We start from the raw sequence: 13,541 nt of genomic DNA, 5'->3' as shown, positions 1-13,541 counted from the left end.
GCCCCTGGCATCTAGTGGATAGAGGCCATGGATCCAGCTAAACCTAATGCTCAGGACAGTCACTGCTATGGACTGAACTGTGCCCCCTCTCCCCCAGAGGTATAAGTTGAAGCCCTAATCCCCATGGGACTGCATTTGGGGCTAGGGTTTTTAGGAGATCATGAAGGTGAAATGAGACCATAATGATGGGCTTCTAACCTGACAGGAGTGCCGGTCTTATCAGAACGGGAAGGGAGAGATCTCTGTCTCCCTGTGCCCACACCAAGAAAAGGCCATCTCCCCAGCAGGAAGAGGCCCTTATGTTGGCCAGCACCTCAATCTTGGACTTCCCAGTCTCAGGACTACAAGGAAATAAGTTTCTGTTCTTAAACCACCCAATCTGTGGTATTTTGTTATGGCAGCTGAGCTGATTTAGGGAATCCCCCCGCAGTACAGGATCATCTGGCTCCGGATTAAAGGGGTGCAGAGGTTGAGAGGTGCCCCTAACATGCAGCATTTGGGGGTCTCAGACGTGCATGTGCAAGCCGAGATGTCCTGGTGGGTGTCTGACTTGCAGGCAGGTGACCATCCTGGTGTTTCACACTAACCACAATGTTAGGTAGCAATTTGTATAACAGTTACATTGTTACCTTAAACAACTACCACCGTGTGAACATATGATTTAGATGCAGATATGGTATGTGCGTATGTAGGGAAATAGCTAATCTAAACATAAAGGTGCTTGACAGAAATATTGAGGACATTGTGTGTTGGAGTTTCCAAGGGCTTTTAAATGGATTGTAGGAATATAGAGGTCAAAAGCATTTAGCAAAAAACCCAAAAAACAAAACACAAAAAGGCATTTACCGACTATGACTCATAAATCAAGGTGCGAGTTGCAGTATAACATATATCAGAAAAACACCGTGACTTGAATACAACTAAAGAAATTATACATATAACATATATAATATGGGCATGGAATACTCTTAAAATCTATAAGGCAATCTTTTAAAAATATTTATGTGTAAGAGCTCTTTACCTGATCAGAATTCCAAAAGGCAAACTGACTGTCAGGACAGTTGTTAGGAGAAATAATAAAAGTCTATATATCTCCACCAATAAACTCATGAATCATAAATGTATCATTACCTGCTGATTTGTGTGGCACTTCTTTCGGCAGTGAGCAGGGCACAAGCATAGGTATAGAAAAGAGACTGTGAACTGGGGCACCTGGGTGGCTCAGTCGGTTGACCGTCTGACTTCAGCTCAGGTCAGGAGCTCGCGGTCCTCGGGTTTGAGCCCCGCCTCGGGCTCTGTGCTGACAGCTCAGAGCCTCCAGCCTGCTTCCGATTCTGTGTCTCCCTCTCTCTCTGCTGCTCCCCCGCTCATGCTCTCTTTATCAAAATAAATAAAAATTAAAAAAAAAAAAAGAAAGAAAAGCGACTGTGAACAGAGCTGGGATTTTTCCAAATTAGAACAACTTTGGTGGTAGGAAAATGATGAGTCCAGGTTGGTTAGAAGATGCCGATAAAATAACCCAAAGTTTCCCCCCCCCCCGCCAAAAAAAAAATGGGGTTCAGAGAGACAGATTCGATTTGGGCATCTGTCTTAGAGAAACTGAAACCGTGGCATTAAGTGACATCCACCCATACTTGTGTCCAGAGAAAGGCGGGTCTACCGTGGAACCCACAAGCCCTGGGGGTGGAGATCCTGTGAACACGATGGTGTCGGACGGTCAGAAAAATGAGCAGAAGAGGTCAGTGAAGTGACTGTTTCAAGGAGGAAGTGGTCATACAACTGGCAGAGGAGCAAAGGTGAGCTGAGAGGCATCCACCGCAAGTTCCAGAAGGCCCAAGAGCGTTTTTGGTTTTTTCTTCACAACATCAGCTTCAGCGGAAGTGTGGGGGTGAAGAAACCAGATCTCAGAGGGTTGACACCTGAGTGCGAGAGGCTAAGCAGAGCGCTGGTCTTTAGAGCCACGGGCCAGTAAGAGTAGAGGGGGTGGACGCTTCCCCACGTAACCGTCTGTGTTCTGAAGCTTGAGCTCTCATTCCTAACTCAGGGTTGGAATAGTTGGGCCCTGGGGGGACTGACGTATCCCTGGGGTGGCACCACGTCCTGATGACATTGCTAACAAGGAGATACTGTTTTTCCTTTTGGCAAATGGAAGGTGGAAACAGGACATAGCTTGGCTTAGGAACACAGGCTTTATTAATTTATTTTTTTTCATCATTCCCCATCTTTTAAAATATAATTTATTGTCATATTGGTTTCCATACAACACCCAGTGCTCATGCCAACAGGTGACCTCCTCAATGCCCATCACCCACTGTTCCCTCTCCCCCACCCCCCATCAACCCTCATCTCGTTCTCAGTATTTAAGGGTCTCTTATGGTTTGCCTCCTTCCCTCTCTGTAACTGTTTCTTTCCTCCTTCCCCTCCCCCATGGTCTTCTGTTAAAGTTTCTCAGGATCCACAAAAGAGAGAAAACATATGGTATCTGTCTTTCTCTGTATGACTTATTTCACTTAGCATAACACTCTCCAGTTCCATCCACATTGCTGCAAATGGCCATATTTCATTCTTCTCATTGCCAAGTAGTATCCCATTGTATATATAAACCACATCTTTATTCATTTGTCAGTGGATGGACATTTAGGCTCTTTCCGTAATTTGGCTATTGTTCAAAGTGCTGCTGTAAACATTGGGGTACAAGTGCCCCTACGCATCAGCACTCCTGTATCCCTTGGGTAAATTCCTAGCAGTGCTATTGCTATTTATTTATTTATTTATTTATTTAAGCTTTTAACACATTTACTCATCATATCATCCTTTAAATATGTTTTCTTCCAGATACTAAAGATAGCAACACTAAAACATTCTGTAGTAAAATATGATACATATGAAAGACAAGAAAAAGGAAGAAACACCTGTGTTTTCATGAAATATTATAGTACCAGCAGCAATGTTGGCAAGATTATTTAAAGAATTATACCGCTTACAAAATAAAAGTCACGTAACTAGGGGATCTGGAGGTGATATAGCCAAGGACATAATCTGGTGGATATCTAACAGAAGATGTGCACATTCTGTACCTAGAGGACTACACGATATTATTCAGAGATATCAGGGAACCTGTAAGTACAGGGCAAAATATAACACATTTAGGGTTCGGGCTTGCACGGATTGGAAGACTGAAGAGATGATAATTCTCCCTAAATTGATCGGTAGCTTTAGTACAATCTCACGCACAACCCTGGGCTGGTCTTTTGTGAAAGCTGGCATCCTAAAGTTAATATTGGAACCTAAAGGGCCCAGAATAACCTAGACCATCCCAAGAAATACCAAAAGTGCCGAATATTAACCATCTTAGGACCAGTACCCATCACCCATCGCTGGGCCTCCCTCTGGGTTACCAGGATTTGTTTTAGTCATCTTCCTGGTTGTCAAGCCCAGAAAGAGGTGATATTCTCAACTTTTCTGTTGTCTGTTTCTCCGTGGTTTTGTTTTCTCCTGCATAATCCTTTCCTCATCTAAATTTTTTTTTTCAACGTTTATTTATTTTTGGGACAGAGAGAGACAGAGCATGAATGGGGGAGGGGCAGAGAGAGAGGGAGACACAGAATCGGAAACAGGCTCCGGGCTCTGAACCATCAGCCCAGAGCCCGACGCGGGGCTTGAACTCACGCACCGCGAGATCGTGACCTGGCTGAAGTCGGACGCTCAACCGACTGCGCCACCCAGGCGCCCCTCCTTTCCTCATCTATACACCTTGTTCAATGTCTCTTTGTCATTGAATTTATTTACTTATTGATTGATGGATTGATTGATTGAAAGTGCGACTGGCTGAGGGCCAGAAACAAAGGGAGAGAGAGAGAGAGAGAGAGAGAGAGAGAGAGAGAGAGAGAGAGAATCCCAAGCAGGCTCTACACTGCCAGCATGGAGCCTGATACGGGGCTTGAATCCATGAACCGTGAGATCATGACCTGAGCTGAAGTCAGATGCTTAACCATCTGAGTCACCCAGGGACCCCTCTAGGTCTTGGAATTCTGCACAGAAAGAGGCGCCATTGGCATCCCGTATTTCTTCATATCCCCTTTCACTGCATTTACTCACTTTCTTTAAGATCTAGCACCTGTGGACAATCAATTCTCTTCTCACAAGGATGTTTGCTTTGATGTGTGGTCCCTTCATCGGTGCCTGGCACACAGTAGGGTCTTGTAACAGAGACTGTAGGTGCCTGTCACAGCTCTGTCACATGCCTCCTCACTCCACAGAAATACCAGCATTCATCTTGTCACAGAGACACCCGGAATAAAGGTTATCTTTCCCAACCTCCCTTGTACCCAAGTGGATGCAAGCTATTAGGCTCTAACCATTGAGAAATAAATGGAAATGTTTTTGAGTGTTTCCAATAAACCTCATAACACAATTCACCAGTACTACATCCCCTTTCCCTCTGTCCCTTCCTCCTTGTGCTTCGTTTTTCTGTCTGGAGCACAAACCAGGTTTAATATTTCAAAAAGAGTAATGCTCTACTTAGCCATTTGGCTTTGTGCTGTTCACCAGTTTTGGAAGATTTCGCCTTGGAGCAGTGGGGAGAACAGCCTTGTGTGGAAGAGAGCCCTCCATTCCTCTAAGGAGGCTCTCAAGCCCCTGCATTTATATCTGGAGACCCAAAATTCTTCCACCTGACACATGACACCCCCCCCCCCTTGAAATTGTAGGTTTCCTGCCATCAGAATATGAAATATTCGGACTATCACAAACATACTCCACTCAAATCCATCACGTCTTGGGATGAAGTCTATGATTCAGCATCAACAGAAATTCTTGGACCTTCACACCCAGCAGATGAGGAACAACAACAAAAATAAAGAACGTTCAATATTTGTCCACTGGTAGTGAGATAGCAGTTGGTGCTATTTTCAACTCCTGTAGTTGGGAATGAGAAGGGTTACCACATGTTGAGTTAACTTACATGTTTCAGAGCCTATGCTGGGTTTCTTGATATTCTTTATCTCATTAAATATGCATGTTACCCTTTTGAGGTTGGAAATAAAGTTCTCTGATATATAACAGAAAACTCAAGATTTAGAGAATGGATTTGACCCATGTGAGGTGTCAGAATCTTGAGGGGGGACAGGGACCCATAAAATGTTTATATTAATGGGTTGGTCAAGTAGAAATTCTCAAGGAACAAAGGGTCTGGACAACATTTCAAGGACCGTAATCAGGAATCTCAAGTTCTGAGCTTGTGCCATAGCCTCACTTATATATCCATTGATCTGATGCGTATTTCCTGAGAACTCTCTTTGTGCGGGAGCTGTGAGCACAGCTATCATACCTGACACGGACTTAATTCACACAAGTTGACTGTAGAGACAGGAAAATGGATACGTATGCAGTGTGACAGTCTCAGTGCTGTTCTAGATAAAAATAGGTGCTTTGGGGGCATGGGAGAGATATCTTAAGTCAAACTGGAGGGTTTGGGGGACTTTTCTGGAGGAGCCCTGAGGAACAAGGCAAAGTATGGATAAAGAAGTGAAGAAGACAGAACCTTGTGGTGGCGTAGGGGCAGAGGAGTTGGGGCAAGGCTGACGCCCAGCCAGGATACACACTCAGATGGCTGGACCATTTGTTCACGGCCCACATCTCTGTCGGCCAGCAGTTGCCTCTCTGCCTCCTGGCCCAGCTCATAAATGCTTATTCTGTACTGGTTGTTAAATGTCTTCAATGACATGTTGCAGCAAAGGAAGGAAGAAATATGGATAAAGACCAAAGTAGGAAAGAAACACTCCGTGGCCATGCTGTTAATGAAGGAGATATTTTTGGGGAAGGCCAGCGAGGTTAAAACTTGGCTTTGCATTAGGCAGGCACAAAAATGCTTACAGCCCAGAAGAGACAGTGCAATCTGTCGGCGGGAGAAATTTGACATCTGCCTCCCGCCTCCCCCAGGAAGTTTCTCCGAACCCAACGCAGCTGTCTTGCGGTGAACCCCCCTCCGCGGGCACAACACAGAGCTCACACAGCCCGGGGTCAAGGTCAGCTTTCAGCTCTACCTGTGGCCAGCCCATCCCTTGGTCATTTGCCCAGGAGTCACTGTGTTCTGAACCTTCTCCTGTGTTCCTGACTTGACGCCCTGTTCCTTGAAGTTCCTGTTGTATTCTCTTCCTGCAAAGCCAGCCTTCAGTCAGGAGGTACCCAAGAACCACCAGGACCAGGAAAGCCAGACCCATCCGAAGGAGATTCTGGGCAGTGTGATTCCAGAGGGCAGGGTCTGGGGGCAGAAAAACAGAGTGGACACTGTCAAACACCGCCTCACCTCATCTCTGTCCCTCATGTCCTTCCAGATCACACTCTCTCACAGCCTGAAGCCCCCCTCTGCTTGCCTACCTTGCTGGACTGCTGGGTTCGTGGTTAGCAGGTGGGGGTCCCAAGAGTCTGCGGATGACAAGAAGGGTGAAGTAGGGGGGCAAGAGAGAGATGGTACTGACCCCTTCAGTCCCAGCCTCTCCTGCCCTCAGATGGACCCCATGGCCCTCTGCAGCCTTTCTCGGTCCCCGCCCCATGCTTCTGGTCCTCGTGGATTCATCTGGCAGGTAGAGAGGAAGAGCCAAGGGGCAGGTGAACCCTGAGGGGGGAATTCAGCCCCAGGACTTTGAGCGAGGCATGTCTTATGTCTGAGCCTCAGTTCCCTCATTAAGTCGATCAACATGGCTTCTCGTTCCTCATCCCACTGGCCATCTCACTGTCTTGGGGCAAACACAGTGGCTGATCCCTCTCTCTGGAATGTTCTTTCTCTCATAGCCACAGGACCAATGCCCTCAGCTCTCTCAGATATTTGCTCTGTGAGTCTGATTCAGACAACTCTATTCAATATTGCCATCTGCCCACGCCCCCCCCAAGTCACTATAACCCCATTTGTTCTTTGTCTGTCGTCCACGCCACTGTTTGCTCCTCATGTGCTATGTGATTGGCTTCTTTATCTGACTTTGACTTATGGTCTGTCTCCCACTGGGATGAAAGCAAGGATGCTTGTCTGCTCGACCGCTGCTGCTGCAGGTCACGGCAAGTGCTATGCAGTCAATGGATATTTTGGGTGAACACCATGTTTGTGCTGTCACTGGGAGGCTTTGATCCCTCCTCCAAGTTTACATTTTTTTTTAACGTTCGTTCATTTTTTGAGAGACAGAGAGAGACAAAGCATGAATGGGAGAGGGGCAGAGAGAGGGAGACACAGGATCTGAAGCAGGCTCCAGACTCCGAGCTGTCAGCACAGAGCCCGACTCGGGGCTCCAACTCACGGACCATGAGATCATGACCTGAGCCGAAGTCAGACGCTCAACCGACTGAGCCACTCAGGCACCCCCCTCCTCCAAGTTTACAAGTACTTGTTACTTACCAGAAAAAGAGGTGTGTTCTGTGGGTGCAAGGCTGGTGTCCCCAGCATCTTCTGATAACGGAAATGAAGAAAGCAAGTAAGGGTTGGGGGTTTCCTCTGGCCTTCCCACCTGGTCTCTGTACCCTCCCCCCATCCCTCTGGCCTTCTTCCTCAGGAACAATTGACAGAGCCTCTGGAAAATGCATGTGGATGAGGGCATTGATGGGAGGACACTCTAAATCTTCCCACCTGTCCCTTAGCTGCCTTCCTCGTCTCTGGTTGGGGTTCACTCGGGGTTCCAAAGAGCACGTGGGGGAAATTTGAGAGCTTCCTCACCTGTGACCAGGAGCTTCACAGGCTCACTGGGGAAAGACCAGGCGTGGTTGTTATAAGAGCCAAAGCATCTGTATGTCCCTCTGTGGGCTGTGCTCACAGGGCCCACGGGGAACCCCACCTGGGTGTTCCCGTATCTGGGCTGTGGGCGGCTGGATCTTCCCTCCTTGAGCAGAAAGAACATGTTTGTTGCAGTCTCTAGACGGCAATAGAAGGTCACATTGTCTCCTGAGCTCACCTCAGGCCTGGGATGAACAGAGAGGGTGGGTGTGTCATACATTTCTGTGGGAGAAGGAGACAGGTAGGTTAAAAGTCATTATCCCGCTTCCCATATCTCCCATCCCCCCTTCGCCTTAAGACTGGGACGTCACTCGCTGCAATCTCTCTCTCTTCTGTTTTGGTCATGGACACACCCTCCCCGATGTCTCCCTTCAAGACTGAGACACTCCCTCCTCCAGCTTTCAGGAGCATTAATATGAATCTCTCTCTGGGAATTGCCCCACATCAGTGGTTCTGAGTTAGAGATCCTTGGGTCCAGTGACATCAGCATCGCCTGGAACCTTTTTTTTTTTTTTTTTTTTTAGAAATGCAGATCACCAGGCTCCACCCCAGACCCGCTGCATCAGAAACTCAGGGGTAGGGCAGCCATCTTTGTTTTTAAAAACTATTATTGTTTTCAATTGTTATAAAATACACATAACATAGCATTTACCACCTTAACCATTAAAAAAATTTTTTTGATATTTATTTTTGAGACAGAGAGAGACAGAGCACAAACAGGGGAGGGTCAGAGAGAGAGGGAGACACAGAATCCGAAACAGGCTCCAGGCTCTGAGCTGTCAGCACAGAGCTCCGTGCAGGGCTTAGAACCCACGAACCATGAGATCATGACCTGAGTCGAAGTCGGACACTTAACCGATTGAGCCACCTAGGCGCCCCTCCCCACATCTTAACCATTTTTAAGGGTACAGTTCAGTGGCACTAAGCACATTCACATTGCTTTGTGTAGGCATCCTCACCATCGGTCTTCAGAAATCTTTTCATCTTGCAAATCTGAAACTCTGTCCCCGTTATTAAACACCATCTCCCCATCCCCGTCCCCCAGCCCCTGACAGCCACCATTCTGCTTTCTGTCTCTATGTATTTGACCATCCTGGGTCCTATACGGAAGTGGAACCAGACAGTATTTGTCCGTGTGTGACTGTCTTATCTCACCGAGCGTAATATCCTCAAGGTTCATCCATATTGTAGCAGGTGTCAGAATTTCCTTCCTTTTTAAGGCCAAACAATATTCCGTTGTGTGTATAAACCACATTTTGTTTATCTGTTCCTTGGTCAATAGACACTGGGGTTGTTGCTACCTTTTGGCCACTGTGAATAGGGCTTTGGTGCACATGGGTGCACTAAAGCCATCTGTGTTATCACGGACCCTCCAAGTGATTCTGATACCTGCTTAAGTGGGAGAATGACATCCCTCACCTTCCTTAACTGAGACAGCCTTCCCTCCCAACTCCGTTCTATCTGGTCTTTTTCCATACCGTTGTTTCCTCCTCATGTGCTTATAATTGATAGATTTACCCTAAACTTGACTCATGGTCTGTCTTCTCCCGCTAGAAATCAAGTGCCACAAAAGCAGATGTTTGCATGGAACCCCCATAGGAGGGGTTCTCATCCACTCCCTGGTTGACCCTGGTGGGTACAGAGCCCCTAGCCTCAGTTCGAGACTGCTAGGAAGGGCCATCCCGGGTCCGGAGTTCCACATTGGTTTGGCTGAGATGTCGGTTGAAACCACCCCAGGGTCCACCTTCGCCTCCTGTCCGGCCTGTTTCCCTCACTTTTCATCACAGGGGTCACTTTTGAGGATACTCCCCAGATACATGCAAACATCCATCTCAGAACATCTCACCTGGAGAGCCTGACCTATGACAAATCCGCTCCTAGACCACAGATAACCAAGGAGTGAGGTTTGGATGACACTAAAGGAGATTAATAAATGATGACCCTCCCCGGGATTCAGGCTTGGGGGATGACCACAGATAGAGGATGGGACATTTACCTGTTACCACCAGGTCCAGAGGGTCACTAGGATTTGACCAGAGCTCCCCGCTTCGGTAAATGCACCTGTATTGCCCTGCAGTGAGCAGGGTCATGGCTGAGATGGGGAATGAGACTATGTTCCTTATTCCAGGCTGTCTTGGGCTCTGCCGGGCAGAGAGGCGTCCCTCGAAATACAGCTGGTACTCAGTGGCCTCAGGAATCCCCTGGCATAAGATCTTTACTGGCCTTCCCTTCGGAATCATGAAATTGGGCTTGGCCCAGATGATGGGTTTTGAGAGAATCTCTGTAAGGGAATCAGAGGCAGGAGTTCTACGTAAAGCCCCTTCCCACCCACATTTCCACCCGGTTGCTGGCCTCAAGCCTTCCTAGCAAACCAGAGCCCCTGTCCCCTCCTCCGGTTGCTTGTAGGTGGATACTTAGCCTGAGCCCAGAAAAGAGACCCTGGGGCTCTGACGGAGGGACTCACGTGTCTGGGCGCCGATGGTCTGGCTCAGATACAGCCCTGGAAGACAGGAACAGTGAGCCATGCCACCCCACCCATGTCCAGACCCCAGGATTGTGTCTCCCTCTCAGGAGAGAACTCACCAAGGCAGAGCAGGGCAGTGAATGTGGAGGTCATAGCCTAGATTCTTCCAGGTGAATGTGGAGATGGAGGCCAGCAGGCCAGCAGGCCAGGAAGATGCCACAGGATGTGGTGGGTAAAGCCTAGCACTAATTGCCATGGGGCTTTCACCTGACCTTTTTTTTTTTTTTTTAAACAAGAGAAGGTTCACGGTTTTCCCTCTACCTCTGACCATGAGGTATAAAGACACATCTGATCATATCTGTGGTCTAACCAGATCCTCTGACAGTTGTGTGCCCCACCTGAAACTCATTCGTTTCAGGGCCCACTTCTAAAATCTGAAATGTGGACATTACACCCAGGGAAGGCAGAAGATGATGTACAGAGAAGAAACCTTAGAATCATTTAAAAAATATGTGTTTAGGGGCACCTGGGTGGCTCAGTCGGTTGAGTGTCCAACTTTGGCTCAGGTCATGATGTCACAGTCTGTGGGTTCTAGCCCTGCATCGGGCTCTGTGCTTACAGCTCAGAGCCTGGAGCCTACTTCAGATTCTGTGTCTCCCTCTCTCTCTGCTCTGCCCCCGCTCATGCTCTGTCTGTCTGTCTCTCTCTCAAAAATAAATCAACATTAAAAGAAAGTTTTTTTAAATATGTGCTTAGCCTTGGCTCCCCTCTGTTTGTTGTGCATGTGCTTGGGAAAGTTCATTGGTGTCATCAGAATGGAATGATAACACTATCTTCTCCAAAGTTTCATTACGATGTTTCAACAAAATGCTGTTTTTTAAATGAAAATGTCCTGTTTTTTACATAAGTATATTCCTTTAGTCTGTTATAAAGCAGAAATTAAATATTAAAATATTTAACATTTTAACATATTTTGAAATTCAAAATGTGTTCATATTTTTCCCTCCAAAGGTCTAAACGATGTTTGAAAATGAAATGTTATGCCAATTTATGTCGTGCCTTACGTTCTATGAGGAGATCTCTCTCAATCTGGTATCTTTTGTTCTTCTTTCTTGATTTTGTGGTTGAACATATTCCATTCACTTTCTTATTTATATATAGCAAAATCCACTCTTTTCCTGTTCAGTTCTGTATGAGTTGTGATAAACGTATACCGTCATGTAACCGACACCTAAGTCAAAATGTAGGACAGTTTCGCCCTCATATAAGTGGTGTCAGTAGTGTTTGTCCTTGTGTGTCTGACTTATCTCACTTAGCATGGTGTCCTCTGGGTTCATTCCTGTGGTTGCAAATGACAGGATTTCTATTCCATTCTTTTCTGTGGCCTCCAGTCCTCAGCTCCAAATTCCAGGACCCCTCTTCTCTAGCCAGCCAACGTTCACCCATGCTCCCCTGTCTAGATGGTCTCCACCAAAATATCCTTATAACGTTTGGAGGAAAGGCACTGTCCTCATGTGCCTATAACATCTTTCTCTTGGGTAAAGAAAAGATCAAGCGAGATGATTACTGTTGATTGACATGGTAGCTCGCACATCCATTCTTGGGCAGATTCTGACCTACAATTGGTAGCTCTCCTCTCCCTGTGAAAAGGTCATGTACTGGATTGCCACTGTCTTGTCTTCCCATAGAGGATTTGCCAAGGACACAGTTGGGGGCTTCTTCCAGCTGACTTCCTGTGTTGCATCATTTAGGGAACTTAGCCTCGATAGACTTACAGGAAGAATGGGTGCAGAAGAAGCAGTGGGTGGGGACCAAGGGCCACCTACCGGAATGTTTACATTGACCACATTTCTAGAGAGAGAACACAGCCTATGCATGTGAGAAACCTGGCTATGTGCTATGGGTTTTTTGTTTTTAAGTCACTCTTGGCTTGTGGAAACGTTTAGATACCAAAGCATGGGAGAGGGAGGGCAGTGGTTGCTAGCCCACAGGAGACAATGAGGCAGGCTCATCTGTAGATGACAAAGATGTCTCTAGGCCAAGAGGGCATCTTGTCTCACCTGTCTTCCATGATACATCTTAATTTGCTCATCATTGTCAGCCTAAAGTCCGTCCATAGCATGAAGGTAAGGCTCCTGATGAATGGGTCCCTGCGTCAGGAAAGAGGTGGTCATCCTTTGGGGACAAAGTGACCAGGGGTAGAGAAGTAGTTCTCTTGGAATTGTGAAAGTTCTGCTACCCCTTGCTTCAGAGATTTCTAGATTCTCTTCAAGAGGCTGGTTGCCTGATAACATGTTCCTTTGAAATTATTTTCAAAGTTGGAGGGAACTCCCTGGGATTGAAGTCAACCTGCTGGCACCAGAGAGGATCAGGCTAACATCTCCATGGCATGGCCCTAGTTGGGGTGGGATCTGGACTTTAGAGAATGGGTCTAGCCTCAGTTTCCTGATGGGCTTCCTCTCTACTTACTATTTTAATAATTTACACATGCATAATGACAGTTCTATATCTCAAGTGTTTTGGCATGCTAGTTCTCCCCTTATATGTTGAGGGTTCTTTGTTTCTTCACGAAGTTCGCAATATTTTATTGCTGGTCATTTATGGGTCAACTTTTTGCAAATTGTGGTAAAATATATATAACCAAATTTTACCATTTTAACTACTTTTTTATTGTAGCAAAAAAAATACATAACATGAAATTCACCATCTTCACCAAGTCTAAGTATACAGTTCAGTAGTGTGCAGTACGTTTCATTTTTAAGTAATCTCTACACCCAATATGGGGCTCAAACTCACAACCCTGAGATCAAGTGTTGCACACTCCACTGCTGAGCCGGCCAGGCGCCCTTCAAATCATATCATTTCTAAGCCTCTGTTTGTTCATGTGACACATGGATTGATTAAAATAAAATTCACAGGGCTGTAGTAAGCTTTTGTAAATGAAATAACTAACATAAAGCCCAACATAGAGGTGAAGGTCATGAAATGTAAGTCCTCATACTCTTTTCCCCAAGCCACGCCTTCCATTTAACCTAAATCAGCCCAATATATGAACTATCAAAGGTAAATGCACTCACCATTCAGTGCCTGGAATAAAAAAGGCAAAGCAGAATTTATTTTTACTCTGTTAAGGGAGTTATGCTGGCTAGACATGATGCCTCTGAGTCTCTGAGCAGAGCCTACAGGGTTTTTGGGAAATATGGATTCTCAGGGCCTCTTGTGGATTGGCATCATCTGTAAAATATGTTTATTGAAGGGGGACTTTATTTTATTTTATTTTTTTATTTTTTAAAATTTACATCCAAATTAGTTAGCATG

General features: G+C 46.3%; 1 protein-coding gene across 1 annotated transcript; it reads right to left on the bottom strand.

The window, feature by feature from the left end:
* Nucleotides 1-5,984: 5,984 nt before the first annotated feature.
* Nucleotides 5,985-10,792, bottom strand: LOC115502692 (natural cytotoxicity triggering receptor 1-like). Its single transcript, XM_030298355.1, is given in 8 exon segments — nt 5,985-6,143; nt 6,146-6,262; nt 6,379-6,426; nt 7,388-7,438; nt 7,703-7,981; nt 9,756-10,040; nt 10,224-10,259; nt 10,343-10,792. Coding segments are annotated over 8 exon segments (912 nt in total). The 5' UTR covers nt 10,377-10,792; the 3' UTR covers nt 5,985-6,081.
* Nucleotides 10,793-13,541: the final 2,749 nt, after the last annotated feature.

The sequence above is a fragment of the Lynx canadensis genome, chromosome E2 (genome assembly GCF_007474595.2).
Source record: "Lynx canadensis isolate LIC74 chromosome E2, mLynCan4.pri.v2, whole genome shotgun sequence".
In the NCBI taxonomy this organism is placed as follows: Eukaryota; Metazoa; Chordata; class Mammalia; order Carnivora; family Felidae; genus Lynx; species Lynx canadensis.
The sequence above is the reverse complement of the archived record's forward strand: the minus strand, read 5'-3'. Positions and strand labels throughout refer to the sequence as shown.